This window comes from Puma concolor, chromosome C2 (genome assembly GCF_028749965.1).
Source record: "Puma concolor isolate L17-30 chromosome C2, mPumCon1.1.hap2, whole genome shotgun sequence".
NCBI classification, from domain to species: Eukaryota; Metazoa; Chordata; class Mammalia; order Carnivora; family Felidae; genus Puma; species Puma concolor.
The window spans coordinates 28,875,588-28,896,852 of record NC_141675.1 but is presented as its reverse complement, the minus strand read 5'-3'; the positions used below and the strand labels follow the sequence as shown (position 1 = coordinate 28,896,852).

General features: G+C 36.1%; 2 protein-coding genes across 3 annotated transcripts in view; one reads left to right on the top strand and one right to left on the bottom strand.

Moving 5' to 3' along the window:
• The window catches only part of ACAD11 (acyl-CoA dehydrogenase family member 11), a 91,036-nt gene that overhangs the window by 38,793 nt on the left and 30,978 nt on the right, over positions 1-21,265 (top strand). For both annotated transcript variants that reach the window (XM_025913201.2, XM_086674298.1), the window contains exons 10-13: positions 343-420; positions 1,169-1,307; positions 5,076-5,183; positions 6,553-6,651. In XM_025913201.2, coding sequence (XP_025768986.1) covers positions 343-420; positions 1,169-1,307; positions 5,076-5,183; positions 6,553-6,651 — 424 coding nt within the window. The remainder of the gene's footprint in view (positions 1-342; positions 421-1,168; positions 1,308-5,075; positions 5,184-6,552; positions 6,652-21,265) is intronic.
• Positions 7,013-12,140, bottom strand: ACKR4 (atypical chemokine receptor 4). The gene is made up of 2 exons (XM_025913202.2): positions 11,868-12,140; positions 7,013-8,904 (listed from the first exon to the last, which is right to left on the bottom strand). The coding sequence occupies exon 2, from the start codon at positions 8,893-8,895 to the stop codon at positions 7,843-7,845; it is 1,053 nt and encodes a 350-aa protein (XP_025768987.1). The 5' UTR covers positions 8,896-8,904; positions 11,868-12,140; the 3' UTR covers positions 7,013-7,842.

Sequence of the window (21,265 nt, the reverse complement as noted above, 5' to 3'; positions counted from 1 at the left end):
TTATTTTAAATATTTTCTCTGGCATTTTTAGTTGTTCTGCTTTAAGAGGGGTTCTTGTGACCATCCAGTGTGCTGTGTTGCTAAAATTGGAACATTCAAATCTTAGTACAAGATTTTGTAAGGCTGTCATCTAATATTGAGGCAGCATAATTTTGTGAGCAGCAAACCTCTAGAATTTTTTATACTCCTATATCTGGCTTCAGAAAGAAATATTACTGATCAAATAGCAGCTTTAAAAACCTCTTCATCTAAATATGTTTACTTTGGATATTAGCAGCTTATGGCATTATTTACTTTGTATTAACTTTAGCTAATGAACTTTTTTCTTGTTATTACTTTAAGGAGGTAATTGAGTTCTATGTTCAAAATGAAAATTCAGTGGACAGATGGAAAAAACCTTTAGTGATTGATAAACTCAAGGTAAGAAAATAAGAAAACCTTTAATAATGGAAAATTTATATACAGGTTTTGGTTTTTTTTTTTAATGCAGGTGTTTTTCGTTTGTTTTTTGAGACCTCTGTTATTTGCTGTTGTTCTGTATGTAGTGAATAAATACATCAATAACTTTTTAAAAAGAAAATATAGAATATGTAGTATGCAAATTAGGCTACATAGTGTTTTGTGTATGGTATGTGATGAAGACAGAGACAGCCTCTTAGAGCTGTTCAAAGAAAAAATATGATCAACACCACTCACTACCATCTGTCACTCAATTGAGACAGAAGTCAAGCAAGACATTTGTCCCACCTGGGCTCAATCTAAATTTGATGTTTTTAAATCTTAACCACCACACATGTAAGAAACTGAACTGTGCAAAATAGTATGTGTGGCATAATTATGCTCAAATGTGGGAGATTCTGTAAGAATTCTGTAAGAGTCTATAATCATAATTCTGTGATTCAGTAAGAAGTACCCAAGAAAGCAAATTTAGTTTTTCAGCCAAATCTAGGGAAACTTGGAGGAAAAGGCATTTCTTTAATGCCTTTTGATTGTTGTTTTATAATGAATTAATAACTATTTGGTTTCACACACTGTAGGATAAATGAAATAAATAATTTCATAGGTGTTTTTAAATTGCAAAAAGTATAAATAACAATATCTTTTAAAAATAAACTATTTTAGTTCATGGTAAATTATGATCACACTGGCGTATTCATCACCTTGACAGGAAATGGCCAAAGCAGAAGACCTCTGGAACTTGTTTTTGCCAGCTGTAAGCGGTCTCAGCCAGGTGGACTATGCTTTGATTGCTGAAGAAACAGGAAAATGCTTTTTTGCTCCAGATGTCTTTAACTGCCAAGCACCAGGTTACTGCATTATTTAAAAACAAAACTTTCTCAGATATTTTAAGGAGTGTTTGAAATTTGTCTATTTTATGACAGGAAGTTTTTCTACACAAAATCATGGATTTATAAACTTGTCTGTAGTTTTACTTTTCACTTACTTTGATTTAAATATTAAAAAATGGATCCAGTGTCCTCATTGGATTATTCTTTGGTTAAATATCATTACATTAAGAGTATTAGTGAATAGAGATCACCACCAAAGGATTGCATTATAAGGATTGCAGTTTCATGATTGGGTATTGGATATTTCTATGGCTAGTTGGAATGGCTAGAGAGTTCTAACTCTTTTGGTTAGCCTGTCTCTCCATCTATTCACTAATTATTTAGTGTTCTAGATCCTTGGGATATATCAAGGAAAAAAATACACAAAAATTCCTGCCCTCATGGAGCTGATATCCTAATGGAGGGAAACAGAAATAAATAATAAATATAGGGGCACTTGGTGGCTCAGTCAGTTAGGCATCCAACTCTTGATTTTGGTTCAGGTCATGGTTTCACGGTTTATGGGATCGAGCCCTGTCAGGGTCTCAGCTGACAGTGCGGAGCCTGCTTGGGATTCTCTCTCTCCATATGATATCCTATGTTGTCACTGCACAAGTTAGACCTTGATACTGCCTATTGTGCTTATTGTATGGCCCTAGTGCTAAAGCTCTCTCAAAAAGGGTTAATGAAGGGGGGCGCCTGGGTGGCGCAGTCGGTTAAGCGTCCGACTTCAGCCAGGTCACGATCTCGCGGTCCGTGAGTTCGAGCCCCGCGTCGGGCTCTGGACTGGTGGCTCAGAGCCTGGAGCCTGTTTCCGATTCTGTGTCTCCCTCTCTCTCTGCCCCTCCCCCGTTCATGCTCTGTCTCTCTCTGTCCCAAAAATAAATAAACGTTGAAAAAAAAAATTAAAAAAAAAAAAAAAAAGGGTTAATGAAGGATGGAACTGCCAAAAAGAAGAATATTGGATGTCTGAGAGAAAACACAATATGGTTGCATAGCACAGTGTTTGCACCCTGGACTTTAACTCTCATTTATTTCCAACTATTAAGATAGTTCATGGACTTCTGACGATGGTTGAACTTATCCCTGACGTGGTAAGTGGAAGGAAATCCTCTTCAAAACACCAGTTTATCAAATTACTGCTGTACTACATTTTAATCTAATAATGAGGCTGTTGTAAAAATCAAGAAATCTATCCTAGAATTTCTAAAGATTTCATCTCATTTGTGTGAAGCTATTATGTTATGCTACAAAGGGGGCATAATTTCATGGAAGGATTACTGGTAGTCTTTTATTTAGAACTTTTTTTATTGCTACTCATAGCAAAAAATATATTTCATATTGTGACCCAGTATGTAGCCTATGTAGTTTTATGTGTATATTCGTGGATGGATGGATTGTACAAGGCGGGGGGCGGGGGGAAGACTGAAAAAGAGTTTCGTGAAATAATAGTTTCCCTTATTGCATGCAACATATTCAGATATTTTCCACTGAGTCTAATCTAATGTATTCTATTTTGATCTATTTCATTTTTTAAAGAATGTTAGCCATATTCCATTAAATTTATTTCATGACCTACTAATGGGTCATAATATGAAAAATAATGCCACAGAAGACTTCCTCTGTAGACACTGCTCTGCCACTATTTCTTCATTTGACCCGTGAACTCACTTTTCACTGGAAGGTCTTTTTTTCTAGCATTAAAATTTCTAGTATTAAAGTTTCATGAGTCTATTAGTTGTATTATCTAAATGACATCACCGTTCTGCTGAAATTTTTAAATTGGCCAGGAAAATACATTTTCTTTGACCAAAGTTTGATCAGCAACTCTCCTTAGCAAACAAAGATGTGTAAAACTGTAAATAGAACACTAGGCGTTTACCGTTTGTGGTGGAGCTATCTTCATGAAGCCCTTGGGGATTGGGTTTTGGAGCATTTCCAGAGCAGATGAAGAAGGGAATGTAACTGATGTCAATTAAATACTTTGGGAGTTTTCTTAAGCATAAAAGACAAATTTCTACTCAAGCTTCTCAAATAGTTCTAAAACCTTATGGGAACCATATGTAGCTTTCCAATTTGTCTTTTGTTTTTTTGCCCTTCATTAAGTCATACAGTATTATATATTGAGATATTGAAAATAGGAATTTTTTAGAAATGTTTATTGATATATTTTGAGATAGAGCACCAGCGGGGGAGGTGCAGAGAGAGGGAAAGAGAGAGAATCCCAAGCAGGCTCTGTGCCATCAGTGCAGAGCCCCACATGGAGCTTGAACTCACAAACTATGAGATCATGACCCGAGCCGAAATCAAGAGTTGGACGATTAACCGACTGAGCACCCCAGGTGCCCCTGAAAATAGCAATTTTTAATTCTAAAGCTCTTACTAGAAAATTTGGGGGCCTTTGGGCTGATTTTGGGGCTGGTGATTTTTTTGTAGAAATAATTTATCTAGGCTTTTTCCCATCCTGTAAAATATAACTTTGTTTTCCCAGCTTCTCAGAATAAACTGATAATTTTTGGAAAGATCTAATTCAGTATTTACTTCATTTGAACTATAACAAGAAACAATTTAAAATAAGCAAAGAAAATGATGAGTTTCATTAATTATAACTGAGGACTCATTTTTTCCCTCATTCAAAAAGCTTTTAAGCTTTAACAAATTTTAAGAATTTGTTCATCTATACAAATTTTGTGCATTTTAGTATAACTTTGGCTCTGTTAGTAGTGTCTAACCAGAGTGCAAACATATTTTAAGAGACTTAACATGGATTTAACTCAGTTTTCATAGGCATTTCAGTGACTATCCGTAATGTCATTTTAAGAGGTGATATTGAAAAATGCTTCCTCAAAATTTTGAGTAATCAGTTTTCAAAGGAAGAGTTTCAGGTAACATTTTTTGAAGTTTGATAGGAGTGAATATCAGAGGAAAGCCTCTAGAGCATTTTGCTCCATAGCAGACATGAAGTATTCTTTTTCTTATATGAGAATGATACTAGTGTATCAGTCACTGAACAACACCCTCTGATGTGTTGGAAAGGGTCTTTGAAGTTATCTGCCGTCACTTTCTATCAGGGATTCTGTGTTTAGCATTCTCGAGATTCGACCTGGTACTTTTCTAGATGGTAGGGGGCACACAGAAGTAAGAGCATTGGTAGAGGTAGAGACAATTACTCTGTGAGTTCAGAGAAAGGAGATATTTCTGACTGGGTAATCAGAGATTCTTCATAATGCAAGTGGCTCAGAAGCAGGAATTTACTTAGGAATGATGGGTAGATTTGTACTTGAGAGAAGGCTTGGCACAAGCAAATGTATGAAAGTTAGAAAGCACAGTGTATGCTTGAGGAACAGGAGTCTCAGTGCTGGATTCTCAATAGAACATGTAATGATAATTGTTTTCCAGGAGCCATCACCCCTAGCAGAGCATATTTGCAAGAGAGCCGGGAAAGATTAAGCCAGTAAATTGTTTCCCTTAGTCCTAATTGAGTCAGCCTTCATTAGAGCCATGCTTATTGAGATGAAGCAGACAAGTGTGTGTAATTCACAAGTTGAATAAATGTGCACCAAATGCCATATACTTATAATAACTATTTATGGAATATCTTCATTATAAATTATATTTACATTTCATGTTTCAAAATATTTTTGTTAGCAAATACTTAAAAGGTACATGTGTATATTGTCAACATAAGTTTGGATTTCGTATTGATAAATTTTTAAATGTAAAAGAAATGTTTTTTCTTATGTATAGACACAGGGAACATGGAGGTGCTCCACCTATATGGAAGTGAAAAGCAGAAGCAGCAGTGGCTTGAGCCTCTTCTTCAAGGAAACATTACATCCTGCTTCTGTATGACAGGTAAAAGCAAATCACGGTTCTTCCCTTGTGCAGAGAGTTATCCTGGAGCTATTATGGATGAGCTAAAGAAAGGAGGGAGGTGCCTCTGTGTTTCAGGCAAATTCACCCATGGCTAGAAATGTAAATATGATTGTTTTGAGTGCAGTTTCAAATTTTGGGATTTTTAAATGTGCAGAATAAAATTGCCCTCCCATTTGGGAGGATACCACAGCTGATGTTTTCTGGCTGTCTACTTTAGCCATTTAGCGCAGAGTAAACCTAACTTCATAATCTTTTGACTAGCATTTCAAAAATTGTTATCTCTGGATATTTAATATCTTTTTTGCCTTTATGATGAAATACTCATATTTGTGATAATTTTATGTTGATACAAAATATTTAACCCTGCCATAAACCTAGAAAAACAGAACATTCACCAATGCTAGTCACATTATTCAAATTATGTTCATTAGGGAAGTAAAATTAGGGGCATGTTAATGAAAAAGAGTTTGGTACCATTTGTACATAGGAAACAGCAATAACGAATTCTTCAAAGGAAAAAGTCATTCTATAGTTGAGTTTAGAATTAAACTATAGGTCATCTGGCCATAATTCTGGCCAGATTTTAAACTCTTCTATAATATTGCATATGTTTATAATAGCAAAACTGATCTTCATTTAAAATCAGTAAGAGGCATTTATTGAACACCTATAGTATGATGTGTTTTCTACAAAGCACTAATTGGAGGTTACAGAGCAAGTACACCGCTCCGTCTAAAGGAACTGGGTCTCTAGTTTTAGAAATAGAATACACAAAATATCTGAAGGACCCATTTTAAAAAGCAGGATATTAACAAGTGCACATTACTATGATTGAGGGCTAGCCTTTACATTCTGAAATGCCATATGATAAAGCAGTTGTGTAAGGGTGTCCCATGAAAAACTTTCTGAAGACATTGTGTTGAACATGCAGAATAAATTGGTGAGATGGAATTCTCAAGGCATAGTTAGAAATTGTCTAAAATAGTAAATTATATGGAAATCTGACTTGTAAGTATTTAGTATATTTCCACTGTGGGAAATAAAGAACAACATTTTAATCTAGTTTTGATGTTTGGAGAACGGATTCCATGAGTTATCTCAAATCATGTACCAGTGAGGGAGCCAAGAACACAATTCAGATTGCTGATCCCCGTGTTCGAAATTCATTCTTCCAATGTACACTTTTTGAATACCTGCTATGTGTAGGTTATGGGAGGTCCAGGGTGGGATGGGGGAAGGGAAGGAACATGCCTCTATCCTCAAAGAGTTCACATTTCCTTATTCAAAGTCTCTTTTGTAAGTAGATGATGTCTGCCTGCCCATAAATTCAACCTTTGCTTATTTATAGAGCCCGATGTAGCTTCAAGTGATGCCACAAATATTGAATGTAGCATCCAACAAGACGGAGATAGCTATGTAATTAATGGCAAGAAATGGTGGAGCAGTGGTGAGTATTCAGATCCATCCTTTGTGCCAGGTGCTGTGCTAGAATAACGTGATACATAGTTATTAGTTTTGTGATCATAGTTCCTTAAATTCTGCCTTTAAAAGCATATTGAAATTTAGAAATATTTGCTAAAAAGAAAAGTAATTTTAAAATAACATATCTTGATTCGGTGATATTTAAGAGCAAAAAACATGTCTTTTTTTCAGTTTTACAATTCACAATTTTTTAAGGTTTATGAGAGAAAATTCATATCCGCGCACACTATTTGTGATCATGGTAATTTTTATCAAAATTAAATTTTAATAGGGATATATTAAATGAAATATAATTTATAAATAATTGTATTTAAAGAGATAAGATGTACATGTTATTAGAAATCATTTATTGTGTCACGTTTCTTCATTGCTTAAAAATACAAGTGCTTAAGCAAAAAAATAAGAATCTATACATGAGAAAATGTATTCTTAACCCTCGGTAATAGACTCACATAAATGGATGAGTCCTTTAGGAAGTCATAAAATTGGAACCTGGGTAAATATGATTATGTAAAGATTTCTTCTAGAGTATACATGTAAATCTAATAAGATAACCAAGTTATTATTAAAGAAAGTTGACATCATGGAAGCAAATTATGTGTTCAGAAATTTAGCAGGGATAAAAAGAAAAAGAAAAAGAAAAAAATTTACCAGGGATGTATTAAAAGGGCCATTAAAGCTTTTTATGTATTTTTTTATTGTTAAATTGTTATTCTGTCTGGGGTCTTACGAAATCACAAACTACGAAATGGGAAAAAAGGATTAAATTTTGCTGTATAGTTATTCAAGTACTGAAATTATGCAGTGAAGTCATTCTTATATTAAAATTTAGATCATTTAAAATAATTATAAATGCTCCTTTATATAAGCCTCGGTATTAATCTGTTTCGGATGGCCTAATTTATAGCATAGTGTTTTCATTATTAATATCTGTTAATACTATTTTCCTATATTGTTAATGTTAAGTTCATGTTTTGTGCACTTGTGATTTCATTTCCTCTTCTTCCTGGCTGCTACGTTCTCCCATCCTCCCCCACCTTTTGATTGTTATAAGTTGGCACCACAGTGTTTAACATTTATGTTTCAGAATAAAGCAGATGTTTTCTCTGGGGAGAAGCATCATTCATGTGAATCGAAGCAAGAGACAGTTTTACATTTAAATGCTAAAAGTACTGGTTGGCTCTGTAGGATCTTCTGAGTCAAAAGGAATCTCGTCCACGTTTTGTCTTTGTCTTCTCCAGGACCCATATTTCTTGGCAACTTTCATGATGTAGTTTTTAAACGATGCTCCCATAAAAACATACAGGACTGGGTTGAGGCAGCTGTGAAAGAGTGCGATGCTCTCTGTGATTTGGATGGCAACATCCATGCGTTTGCTCATGTCACAGTCAGTGATCAGGGAGTAGATGATGTCTATGACTTGGCAGAACCTGACAATGTTATAAGGCAGCTGAGTGACAATGAAAACTATAACCACCGTGAGCAGAACTTTGAGGGGTCGAGATTTTTTAATGTTGGGCATCCTGATGAGTGTCCTTGCTGTGACAAAGTAGCATACTCCCATAATAAGAAAGGGTATTACAAATCCAATGCAGATCTCCAACATTTGAATTGATGCTTTCACTGATGTTCCTAGGTGATATGGAAAGATGGGAATGCACCTAGCCTTGTGATTTACTGTATAAAAAACCAGCTGTGGTATACTCAGCAAGATGGCAACCATCCAGACAAAGAAACAGATAAGCCAGCATGGTTTCCCCACTCCTGATTGACTTGGGGCTTTCGTTACTGCCCAATATCTGTCTATGCTGATACAAGCCAGAAACTGCATTCCAGAGACGAAATTGACAGTGTACAAGGCTGAAGTGACTTTGCACATGATTCTCCCTAAAACCCACCCATGAACTGCATTAACTGCCCAAAAAGGCAGAGTAAATAGAAGGAGTAAATCTGCCACTGCCAAATTCAGGATGTACACATCTGTTTTGGTTCTCTGTTTCTTGTAATAGGCATAAATCGCCACTACTATGGAATTGCCTGCAATTCCAATGATGAAAGCTATTGTGAAGAAGGCAGGCAGGAAGACTTTTGCAAATTTTCTGACTTCTTCTTTTATACAGATCACTTCATACTGACTATAGTCATGAGTGCCATTCACTTCATTTTCCTCATAATAGTAATCTGTTGACTGGTTGTGTTCCAAAGCCATGGCTCCAATCTAAATGTCAAAAGGAATACAGAATATTCATTTTAATATTGTTTAAAAGGAAACAATTTTTGATCTAGCATGTATTTGTTCTTTTACTCAAGAATAGATTATTGGGGCGCCTGGGTGGCTCTATCAGTTAGCATCCGACTCTTGATTTCGGCTCAAGTTATGATCTCACAGGCACAGGAGTCAGGCTCCATGCTGATTGTGGAACCTGCTTGCGATTCTCTCTGTCCCTCCCCACTTATGCATACACACACACACACACACACTCTCTCTCTCTCTCTCTCTCTCTCAAAAATAAATAAATATTAAAAACAACAACAAAAACTAGAGAATAGATTGTTGCCATAACATAGGTGAGACTGAATCTGCCACTCTTTGAAATTTGAAACCTTTTAATGGAAACCACTTAGGAATATATCCCCAAGGTTATTTTTTCATCCTTTGGTTTTACAAGTCTGTGTGTAAGAGCTAGGATTTAAACATGAAAGATAAAATTAATACCGTGAGGAATTTTCTTAGTCATTAAACCCTAAATGAAAGTAATGACTTTTATGTAAAAATAGTTGGGTTTTTTTTTTAAGGTTTTACCTTTTTTAAGTAATCTCTACACCCAATATGGGGCTTGAACCCACAACCCCAAGATCAAGAGTCACATCCTCTACCAACTGAGCCAGTCAGGTACCCACAAAGTAGTTTTTAACATATGAAAAATTAGATTTCAGCAAAAGGAATAACAATGTTATTATTTTTTACATATACAACTTTGTGATTCTTATGCAGTATATTGTCAGTAAATTAAATTGTTCATCTAAAATAAAATTATTTTCAGGGAGCCAGGTGGCTCAGTCAGTTGAGTGTCCGACTTCGGCTCAGGTCATGATCTCACCATTCATGGGTTTGAGCCCCACCTTGGGCTCTGAGCTGTCAGCACAGAGCTGCTTCGGAGTCTGCTTTGGATTCTGTGTCTCCCTCTCTCTCTGCCCCTCCCCCGCTCACACTTTGTGTCTGTGTGTGTCTCTCTCTCTCAAAAATAAATAAACATTAAAAAAGACAGAACATTGTTCAAAAAATTAAACATCAAAAAAATAAAATATTTTTCTGGGGTGCCTGGCTGGCTCCGTCAGTTAAGCATCCAACTCTTGATTTCAGCTCAGGTTATGATACTACCGTTTGTGAGTTCGAGCCGTGTCAGGCTGCGCACTGACAGGCAGAGTCTGCTTGGGATTCTCTCTCTCTACCTCCCTTTTTCTCTACCCCTCCCCTGCTTATGTGCACATGCATTTTCTCTGAATAATAAATTAAAAAAATTTTTTTTCTTACTGCCACCAGAGCTCTATCTCTAAAATGTCAATCTGTCACTCTTCTGCTTAGCTCTCCCCTAAAAGACACATTTCTTCACCTGAAAGATAGAATCCAAGCTCCTTAGCATTATGCCCAAGACTCCCTCCCTAATGTGGTCCTACCCATGGTTCCTGCTACATTTCTCTACTATGTGCCTTACGCTGTAGACAGTAATAGTACTCATTTGAAGCACTTTGCTGGCATACACATGCTGCAGCACATATCTTCATCATTACTCATTCTGTTCCTTTATCTGATAGACTCTTTCCTGCTCTTCCCTTAAAGGGCCACTTCCTCCTCAGTTAACCTGGATCTCGCCTTGCCAGAAGACTTTCCTGATCCAATAGCTATATCTACATACATACCTACATTCACTCTTAGAGAATGGACCCCATCCTATGGAAAAGATGGGTTTCCTAGACTACCTTTTCCCTCTGTGCTTAAGTTCCCTAAGAGTGTGACTTATTGGGTTTATGTTTCTAATTAATACCTTGGAGAGTGCCTGGCACACACTAGGTGCTCAGTAAATATTTGTTAAACTAAAGGTTTTACCAGCAGAGGTATAAAGCTATTACTCTAGAATGGATAGATGATGTGCCAGGAATCTTCTTGTCTCATCACTAGTTATTTTACTATATTAGTTATTAACACCCTATAGAAGTAAGATAAGCTTGCACAGAATTCACAAGTTTTTAAAAGTATATAAAAATTACTTTCGGTGTTTTTATTTTAGTGCTGAGTTTTGTTTTGCTCCTTCCTTACCCGTTCTGTTTCCCTTTGATTGCTTTTGTACTTGGAAGAATCTCTAACATTCTTATGGAATCATTAATGAAACTACTATTTTTAAAACAGTGTGCCAACTTGTACATTTTCAAAAGAATGTTCTTATTCTTACTAACCCTTTTTGGATAGTAAAGCAAAGAAGGCCCCCCCAAGGAAATATGCCACATAGAAGAACTTCTTTCGTTATGTAAAAACCAGGTGCTAACAATCTAAAATGACTATTTTTATCCTTAAGGTTATTTGAAAAGTTACAATCTGGAAGACCATTCTGATCATCATTTTCTTATGTGTTAATTATTAACACAGTATGCACTTTGTTCTTTCTTTCTCATTCATCACAAATCTTGAACCTGGTGATAAGGAATAACATGCCCAAATAATACAAGACATTAAGGAAATATATTTTTAAATAAGAATCTTATTAAAAATATGAGTAAGTAAAACAAGGACTGGAAATTATTTGCAGACATGATCCTTTGGCAGATATATAGGAATACATTTTAGATGTCTTTATAATTATTACCAGAACAAAAAAAAACATAGCATTTATAAAACAAAGTAGAAAACAAAGGTAGAGCAAAACTTATTTTCTCATTAACAAAGCTGTATAGGCAAGTAATGGATTAAAATAATACCAGAAATAAAATGTTTTCATCCTGCTATTTTCAGATTTAAGTTTTAAGATTAAAGTGTATAGCTGCTTTTAAATAGCTCTTTTTTGCACATATAAACGTTCAGACTTTTATGCATCAAGACTCCCTCTACATAGGTAAATATACAAAGTCTTTGGGCTTTAAAAAACAATCTTATCCAAGTTAGAATGAGAAAAAGAAAAAACCAACCTGTTTCAGTGGGCAGAGAGGAGCAGTCTTGAGTGAAGACTAAAATCAAATGACCTCTTTAACTCAAGCTACTTTTGTTTTCGTTTTACACCCCGCCTTTGTCTTGCATCCAAGAGGGCTTTCCTGAAATTTAACCTTGTGAGCACTTGATCTTTTACTTTTTGTATAACCATCCTGGAAGTCAAATCCAAGTTCTTAAGTGTCCTAAGATACAAACTTGAAAGAATTCCATCTTGTTTCAAAAACTACATAACTTTCAAAGTTTCCACTTAGATGAAGGGAACAAGAATGTGTCTGCAGCTGAGGAACCAATCGCCAAACTGAAAGAATTCACCCTGAGAGTCAAGGCAGCTAATGAGCGCTCATAGGTAGCATCTAGAGAAATAACTTGTAAAAGTTATTTTGTCTAGAAAAGAAAAATGACTTTACCTCAGAAAGTTATCTTTTTGAAGACTGAATTATTGCAGACTAAATTCTGAGTAACAACTAGGCATTTATAGAACTTAATATTTTTATGCCACATCATTTAATATTTTACTTAAACTATTAAAGTACTCTTAGCTTTGCTATATTTCTTCTTTGTCCTTGACGCCAGAGTTAAGTCTTTCCCCATGACTTTAAACTCTCTTGCCTTCTTGTAACCTTTTTCTTGAAAGACCAGCATACAAACCTTCAAAATCCTTTTGTCTGGGGACATTGTTTTTCCCATGCTAACAAACAAATGAAAATGAGAGAAGAAATGCATGCAGATTAAGCCCTTGGGGGTCTATTTGAGCTTGACTTTCCTTACATTTGCATTAATAATACCCTTTATTTCCTTTCTCCTGCAAGACTAGGTAGGCTCAGTCTCCACCTGCGGAAGTCCTTTTAGAGGAATGTCAATTTTTCTGCAAGCAGTTGATCAAAGTCTCTTGTTAATTCACAGAAAAGAGGCTCTAAGTCACTGGGCCTTCATCTTCCTTCATCTTCCCACAGTATAAGTCTGAGAGTACTGCCAGTTTCTCCTTGTAATCCACCACTCTTTTAGAAAGTCATTTGCATGCAGCTAAACCAGCTCGGGGATATGCGCGCGCGCGCACACACACACACACACACACACACACACACACACACACAGTGCCTAGATTTGTGGTGTTTGTCATTTTCCAATGTGTAAATACTCCCACCCTGGCCAATTTTAAGGTATCAATGTGAAGTCACTGAAGGCAAGGTTGCTAAGAGGGGAGCATTAATTATAAGCTCTCCTGAGCAGGCTCTAGCACACTTATTCAGAAAGAGGCATCTCTTCTTACCACGACTGATCATTAGTCTCTTGCTGACAGACACTGCACTTAATGTTATCCTGCCTGTCTAGACTATCTGGTTTTTCTCCTCCTCTTACCTCTTGTTGTTTTTTTGTTTTGCTTTTGTACAAATATAAATATTTATTTAAAATGAGAGATGCGGGGCGCCTGGATGGCTCATTTGTGCAAGCATCTAACCTTGGCTCAGATCATGATCTCGCAGTTCATGAGTTTGAGCTCAGAATAGGCTCTCTGCACAGAGCCTGCTTCAGATCCTCTGTCCCCTTCTCTCTGCCCCTCCCCTGCTTGTGCTCTCTCTCAAAAATAAACATTAACAAAAATAGTTTTGATGAGAAATATATCACAACAAGCTATAAAACTTAAGAGGCCAACAAACACCAAAACTTAAAGAAAAATCCTCAAGAAAATATTTTAGGGCTCCTGGATGGTTCAGTCGGTTAAGTGTCCGACTTCAGCTCAGATTATGATCTCACAGTTCCTGAGTTCCAGTCCCGCGTTGGGCTCTCTGCTGTTCTCATAGAGACTGCTTTAGATCCTCTGTCTCCCTCTCTCTCTCTCTCTGCCCATCCCCTGCATGTTCTTTCTCTCTCTCTCTCTCTCTACAATAAAATAAGCATTAAAAAAAGAAAATGTATTAATAAACTGCCTGACACATCTCAATAGTACTATTTTTCCAGAATTTTTCAGCTACACATCCTTTTCCTCCAACTTTAGATATAGTTGACAATTAAAAATTGTTTATATTTAAGGTGTACAAGTTGATAATTTGATACACGTATACATTGTAAAATATTGACCCCAATCAAGGAAATTAACATTGTCATCACCTCACGTAGTTACTTTTTTGGGGGTGATGGGTAAAAAACTTAAGATCTCCCCTCTTAGCAAATTTCAAGTATACAATATAATATTGTTAACTATAGTTACATGATTGTACCTTGGATGTCCAGAATTGACTTCTCTTGCATAACTGAAACTTTTTGCCCCTTGAACCGCATCTTCCCATATGCCCCTAGTTGCATACCCTTTGATCACTTCTTCAGTTTTGTAATTTTGTCATCTGTTTTCCATGAGAATAGAAATATACTTCACAGGCAGGTGAACTTGCTGTTTGTGTTACTACTGCAGGTTTTTGCCCTCATGAACATAAACGTTCATATCATTCTATTTCGTGTGATTTCTTCCAAAAATGTATGGTGCATTTTGTTTTTTGTTTTATTTTTTAAATTTTTTCCAGTAAAGTTAACATACTGTTATATTAGTTTCAGGTGTACAGTATAGTGATTTATCAATTCCATACATCACCTGGTGCTTATAACAATTGCAATCCTTAATCCCCATCACCTATTTGACCCAACCCTCTCATCTCCCCTCTAGTAACCATCACTTTGTTCTCTATAATTAAGATTCTGTTTCTTTCTTTTTTTTTTTTTTTATTCTCAACTTAGTTAACATACCGTGTAGTCTTGGCTTTAGGAGTAGAATCCAATGATTCATCACTTACGTATAACACCCAGTGCTCATCCCAACAAGTGCCCTCCTTAATGCCCATCACCCATTTTTCTCACCCCCTTACTCCCATCACCTCTCAGTTCTCTGTATTTAAGAATCTCTTATGATTTGCCTCCTTCTCTGTTTTTATCTTATTTTTCCTTCTCTTCCCCTACGATCATCTGTTAAGTTTTTCAAATTCCACACATGAGTGAAATCATATGATACCTATCTTTCTCTGACGTATTTCACTCAGTGTGATACCCTCCAGTTCCATCCATGTTGTTGCAAATGGCAAGATTTCATTCTTTTTCATCGCTGAGTAGTATTCCTTTGTAAGTATATACCACATCTTCTTAATGAATTCATCAGTTGATGGACATTTGGGCACTTTCCATAATTTGGCTGTTGTTGATAGCACTGCTATAAACATTGGGGTTCATGTGCCCCTTCAAATCCGTACTCATGTATCTAATTCCTGTTGGATATATTCCTAGTAGTGCAATTGCTGGGTCATAGGGTAATTATACTTTTATTTTTTATTTGTTTAATTTATTTTCTTAATGTTTATTTTTGAGAGAGAGGGAGAGACAGAGCATGAGTGGGGAAGGGCAGAGAAAGATGGAGACACAGAATTCTAAGCAGGCTCCATGCTCTGAGCTGTTAGCACAGAGCCCAATGCAGGGCTCGAACCCACAAACCACGAGATCATGACCCAAGCCAAAATCAGTCACTTAACCTATTGAGCCACCCAGGTGCCCCAGGGTAATTCTGTCTTTAATTTTTTGAGAAACCTCCATACTGTTTTCCAGAGTGGCTGCACCAGTTTGCATTCCCACAAACATAAGATTCCATTTCTTGATTTGCCTCTCCCTCTCTTTTTTTTTCTCTTTGCTCATTTTTTTAATTATTATATTATTTTCAAAAATTTTTTTATGTTTATTCATTTTTGAAAGAGAGAGACAGAGCACAAGCAGGGGTGGGGCAGAGAGAAAGGGGGACACAGAATCTGAAGCAGGCTCCAGGCTCTGAGCTGTCAGCACAGAGCCCAACACAGGGCTTGAACTCACGAACCGCGAGATCATGACCTGAGCCAAAGTCAGACGCTCAACAACTGAGCCACCCAGGTGCCCCATATTATTATTATTTAAAATTTGTTTATTTGAGAGAGTGAGTGTATGAGCCAGAGAGGGGTAGAGAGAGATGGAGACAGAATCCTAAGCAGGCTCCACATTGTCAGTACAGAACCCCACATGGGGTTCAAACTCACAAACTATGAGATCATGACCTGAGCCAAGATCAAGAGTTGGATGCTTAACCAACTGAGCCACCCAGATGCCCCTCATTTGTTTCATTTCTTAAATGCCACATTTGAGTGAAATCATATGGTATTTGTCTTTTTCCAAGTGATTTATTTCACTTACTATTATACTCTCTAGCTCCATCCATGTTGTTGCAAATGGCAAGCTTTCATTCTTTTTTATGGCTGAATAATATTCCATATTATTCCATATATAGGCCTTCTTTATCCATTCATCAATCAGTGGACACTTGGGCTGCTTTCGTATCTTGGCTATTATAAATAATGCCGCTATATTGGGGTGCCTGGGTGGCTCAGTCGGTTGAGCATCTGACTTCGGCTCAGGTCATGATCTCACAGTCTGTGAGTTCGAGCCCCGCATCGGGCTCTGTACTGATGGCTCAGAGCCTGGAGCCTGCTTCCAATTCTGTGTGTGTGTGTCTCTCTCTCTGCCCCTTCCCTGCTCATGCTCTGTCTCTCTCTGTCTCAAAAATAAATAAAAACGTTAAGAAAAAAAATTTTAGAAAAAAATAATGCCGCTATAAACACATAGGTACATGTATCCCTTTGAATTAGTGATTTTGTATTCTTTGGGTAAATAACCAGAAGTGCAGTTGCTGGACTGTATGATAGTTCTATTTTTAACTTTTTGAGAACATCCATACTATTTTCCATAGCAACTCCATCAGTTTGCATTCCCATCAACAGTGCAAGAGGGTTCCTTTTTCTTCACATCCTCACCAGCACCTGTTGTTTTTTGTGGTGTTTTTAGTCATTGACAGGTATGAGGTGATATCTCATTGTAGTTTTCATTTGCTTTTCCCTGATGGTAAGTGATGACAAACATTTTTTCATGTGTCTGTTGGCCATCAGTATGTCTACTTTGAAGAAATTTCTGTTTAAGTTTTCTGCCCATTTTTAACTGGATTATTTGTTTTTTGGGTGTGAGGTTTCTTGTTTTGTTTTTTAAGTAGGCTCTGTACCCAGCACACAGCCCAACGTGGAGCTTGAACTCACGACCCTAAGACCAAGACCTTAGCTGAGATCAAGAGTTGGATCCTCAACCAACTGAGCCACCCAGGTGCCTGGGTGTTGAGTTTTATTAATTTTTTATAGATTTTGGATATTAACCCTTTATCAGATATGTCATTTGCAAATATCTTCTCCCGTTCTATAGGTTGCCTTTTAGTTTTGTTGATTGTTTCCTTCACTGTGTAAAAGCTTTTTAGTTTGAAGTAGTCCCAATAGTTCAAATTTGCTTTTTGTTTTCCTTGCCTCAGAAGACATCTAGAAAGAAGTTGGTATGGCCAAAGTCAAAGAAGTTACTGCCTGTGTTCTCTTCTAGGATTTTGATAGTTTCAGGTCTCACATTTTAGGTCTTTCATCCATTCTGAATTTCTTTTTGTGTATGGTATAAGAAAGTAGTCCAGTTTCATTCTTCTGCATATAGCTGTCAAGCTTTCCCAACACCATTTGTTGAAGAGACTGTCTTTTTTCCATTGGATATTCTTCCTGCTGTTGAAGATTAGTTGACCATATAGTTGTGGGTCCATTTTGGGGTTTTCTAGTCTGTTCCATTGATCTATGTGTCTGTTTTTGTGCCAGTACAGTACTGTCTTGATGACTACAGCTTTGTAATATAGCTTGAAATCTGGAATTGTGATGCCTCTAGCTTTTTCTTTTCAAGATTGCTTTGGCTATTCAGGGTCTTTTGTAGTTCTGTACAAATTTTAGGATTGTTTTTTCGAGTTCTGTGAAAAATGCTGGTGGTATTTTGATAGGGATTGCATTGAATGTGTAGATTGCTTTGAGTAGTATAGACATTTTAACAATATTTGATCTTCAATCCATGTGCATGCAATATTTTTCCATTTCTTTGTGTCCTCTTCAATTTCTCTCATAAGTATTCTATAGTTTTCAGAGTACAGATCTTTTACCAAAGGTTTATTCCTAGGTATCTTATTATTTTTGGTGCAATTGTAAATGGGATTGTTTTCTTAATTTCTCTTTCTGCTACTTCATTATTAGTGTATAGAAATGCAAGAGACTTCTGCATATCAATTTTGTATCCTGCAACTTTACTGAATTAATTTATCAGTTTTGGTGGAGGCTGTAAGGGTTTTCTGTGTGTAATATCATGTCATCTGCAAAGAGTGAAAGTTTTACTTCTTCCTTACCAATTTGGATGCCTTTTATTTCTTTTTGTTGTCTGATTGCTATGGCTAGCACTTCCAGTAATATGCTAAATAAAAGTGATAAGGATGGACATCCTTGTCTTTTTCCTGACCTAGGGGGAAAGCTCTAGGTTTTCCAACATTGAGTATGATGTTTGCTGTGGGATTTTTATATATGACCTTTATTATGTTGAAATATGTTCCCTCTAAACCTACTTTGTTTGAATGTATGTTGTACTTTTGTCAAATGCTTTTCCTGCATCTATTGAAATGATCATATGGTTTTTATCCTTTCTCTTATTGATGTGATGTATCACAATTTTTTTTGTGAGTATTGAACCACCCTTGCATCCTGGGAATAAATCCCACTTGATTATGGTGAATGATTTTTTTTAACCTGTTGTTGAATTTGGTTTGCTAGTATTTTCTTGAGGATTTTTGCATCTATATTTATCAGAGATATTGACCTGTAGTTCTCTCTTTTTTTTTTTTTTTTTTTTTTTTTTGTGGTATCTTTATTTGGCTTTGGTTTCAGGGTGATATTGGCCTCATAAAATGAATTTGGAAGTTTTCCTTCTTCTTTTTTTTTTGGAATAGTTTGTGTAGAATAGGTATTAACTCTTCTTTAACCGTTTGGAAGAATTTGCCTCTGAAGCCATCTGGTATTGGGCTTTGTTTGACTGATTCAGTCTCCTTGCTGGTAATCAGTCTGTTCAAGTTTTCTGTTTCTTCCTGCCTCAGTTTTGGTTGGTTATATGTTTCTAAGAATTTGTCCATTTCTTCTAGGTTGTCCAATTTGTTTGCATATAATTTTTCATAATATTCTCTTATAGTTGTTTGTATTTCTGTGATGTTTCTTGTTACTTCTCCTCTTCCATTTGTGATTTTGAGAACTTTTTCTTTTCTTTTTTTTTTTTTAATATTTTTAATGTTTATTTATCTTTGAGACAGAGAGAGACAGAGCACGAGCAGGGTAGGGACAGAGAGAGAGAGGGAGACACAGAATCCAAAGCAGGCTCCAGGCTCTGAGCTGTCAGTATAGGGCCCAATGCAGGGCTCGAACTCATGGACTGTGAAATCATGACCTGAGGCAAAGTCGGATGTTTAACCGACTGAGCCATCCAGGTGCCCCATCTTTTCTTTCTTTTTTTAATGAGTCTAGTAGACGTTTATCAATTTTGTTGATCTTTTGAAAGAATTAGCTCCTGGTTTCATTTATCTGTTCTATTTTTTAGTTTCTATATCATATATTTCTGCTCTAATATTTATTATTTCCTTCCTTTTGCTGGTTTTAGGTTTTGTTTGTTCTTTTTCTAGCTCCTCTAGGTGTTAAGGTTAGGTTGTTCACTTGAGATTTTTCTTCTTCAGGTAGGCCTATATTGCTATTAATTTACCTCTTTTTGCTGCATCCCAAAGGTTTTGTACTCTTGTGTTTTCATTTTTCTTCGTTTCCGTGTCCTTTTTGATTTCTTCTTTGATTTATTGGCTGCCACATTCATTGTTTAGTAGCATGTTATTTAACCTCCATGTATTTGTGGTCTTTCCAGATTTTTTCTTGGGGTTGACTTTTAGTTTCATAGCGTTGTGGTCCAGAAAGACGCATGGTATGACTATGATATTTTTTAATTTGTTCAGGTTTGTTTTGTGGCCCAAATGTTATCTGTTCTGGAGAATGTTCACATACACTTGAAAAGAATGTGTATTCTGCTGTTTAAGGATGGAATGTCCATCTGGTCCAGTGTGTCATTCAGAGCCACTGCTTCCTTGTTTATTTTCTGTTCGGATGATCTGTCCATTGATGTAAGTCAGGTGTTACAATCCCCTACTGTTACTGTATTACTGTCAATTAGTTCCTTTGTGTTATTAACACTTTTATCTATTTGGGTGTTCCGTGTTGGGAGCATATATATTTACAATTGTTGTATATTCTTGTTGGATTGTCCCCTTTAGTATTGTCCTTCTTCGTATACTTTGTATACTTTAGTATACTGTCCTTCTTTACCTCTTTTTACAGACTTTGTTTTAAACTCTATTTTGTCTCATATAAGTATTGCTACTCTAGCTTTCTTTTGACCTCCATTTGCATGATAAATGTTTCTCCAGCCCCTCACTTTCAATGTGCAGTTATCTTTACATCTGAAACAAGTCTCTTCTAGACAGCACATAAATGGGTCTTGTTTCTTTATCCACTCTGTTACCCTATGTCTTTTTATTGGAATGTTTAGTCCATTTACATTCAAATAATTATTGATATATATTATTGCTATTTTGTTACTTGTTTTGTGGTTGAAGTTTTTCTCTGATCTTCTCTTTCTCTCATGGTTTGTTGGTTTTCTTTAGTGATATACTTGGATTGCTTACACTATATATTTTTTTGTGTATCTGTTACTGTTTTTTGAATTGTGGTTACCATTTGGTTTATATATAACATCTTCTGCATATAGAAGTCTATATTAAGCTGATGGTCACTTAATTTGAATTCATTCTTTATTCCTCTCCCTTCCATGTTTCAGATATTTGGTATCATATTTTAAATCCTTTTATTTTGTGTTTCTCTTGAGTGATTTTTAGACATATATATATATATATATATATATATATATATATATTTTTTTTTTTTTTTTTTTTTTTTTTTTTTTTAGCTTTCGTGCTTCCTATTTTTTAACTCTTGCTTATGGTTTTTGTTTTTCACTCAGAGTCCCCCTTAACACTTCTTATAGGACTGGTTTAGTGGTCAGGAATTCTTTTAACTTTGGTTTGTCTGGGAAACTACCTCTCCTTCTATTCTGAATGGTAGCCTTGCTGGATAGAGTATTCTTGGCTGCAGATTTTTCCCTTTCAGTATTTTGAATACATCATGCCACTTCCTTTTGGCCTGCAAGGTTTCTGCTAAAAAATCAACTGATAGCCTATTAAGGTTTCCTTTTTATGTAACTCTCTTGTTTTCTCTTTATCACTATTTTTTTTTCTTTTTTCTTTTTTTCTTTTTTGCCATTTTACAACTTTTTTCTTCTTTTTTTTTTATTTATTTTTGGGACAGAGAGAGACAGAGCATGAACGGGGGAGGGGCAGAGAGAGAGGGAGACACAGAATCGGAAACAGGCTCCAGGCTCCGAGCCATCAGCCCAG

Bases quoted from the DNA above. Each gene is read 5' to 3' on its own strand.
- ACKR4 (XM_025913202.2), bottom strand. From the start codon at position 8,895: ATGGCTTTGGAACACAACCAGTCAACAGATTACTATTATGAGGAAAAT.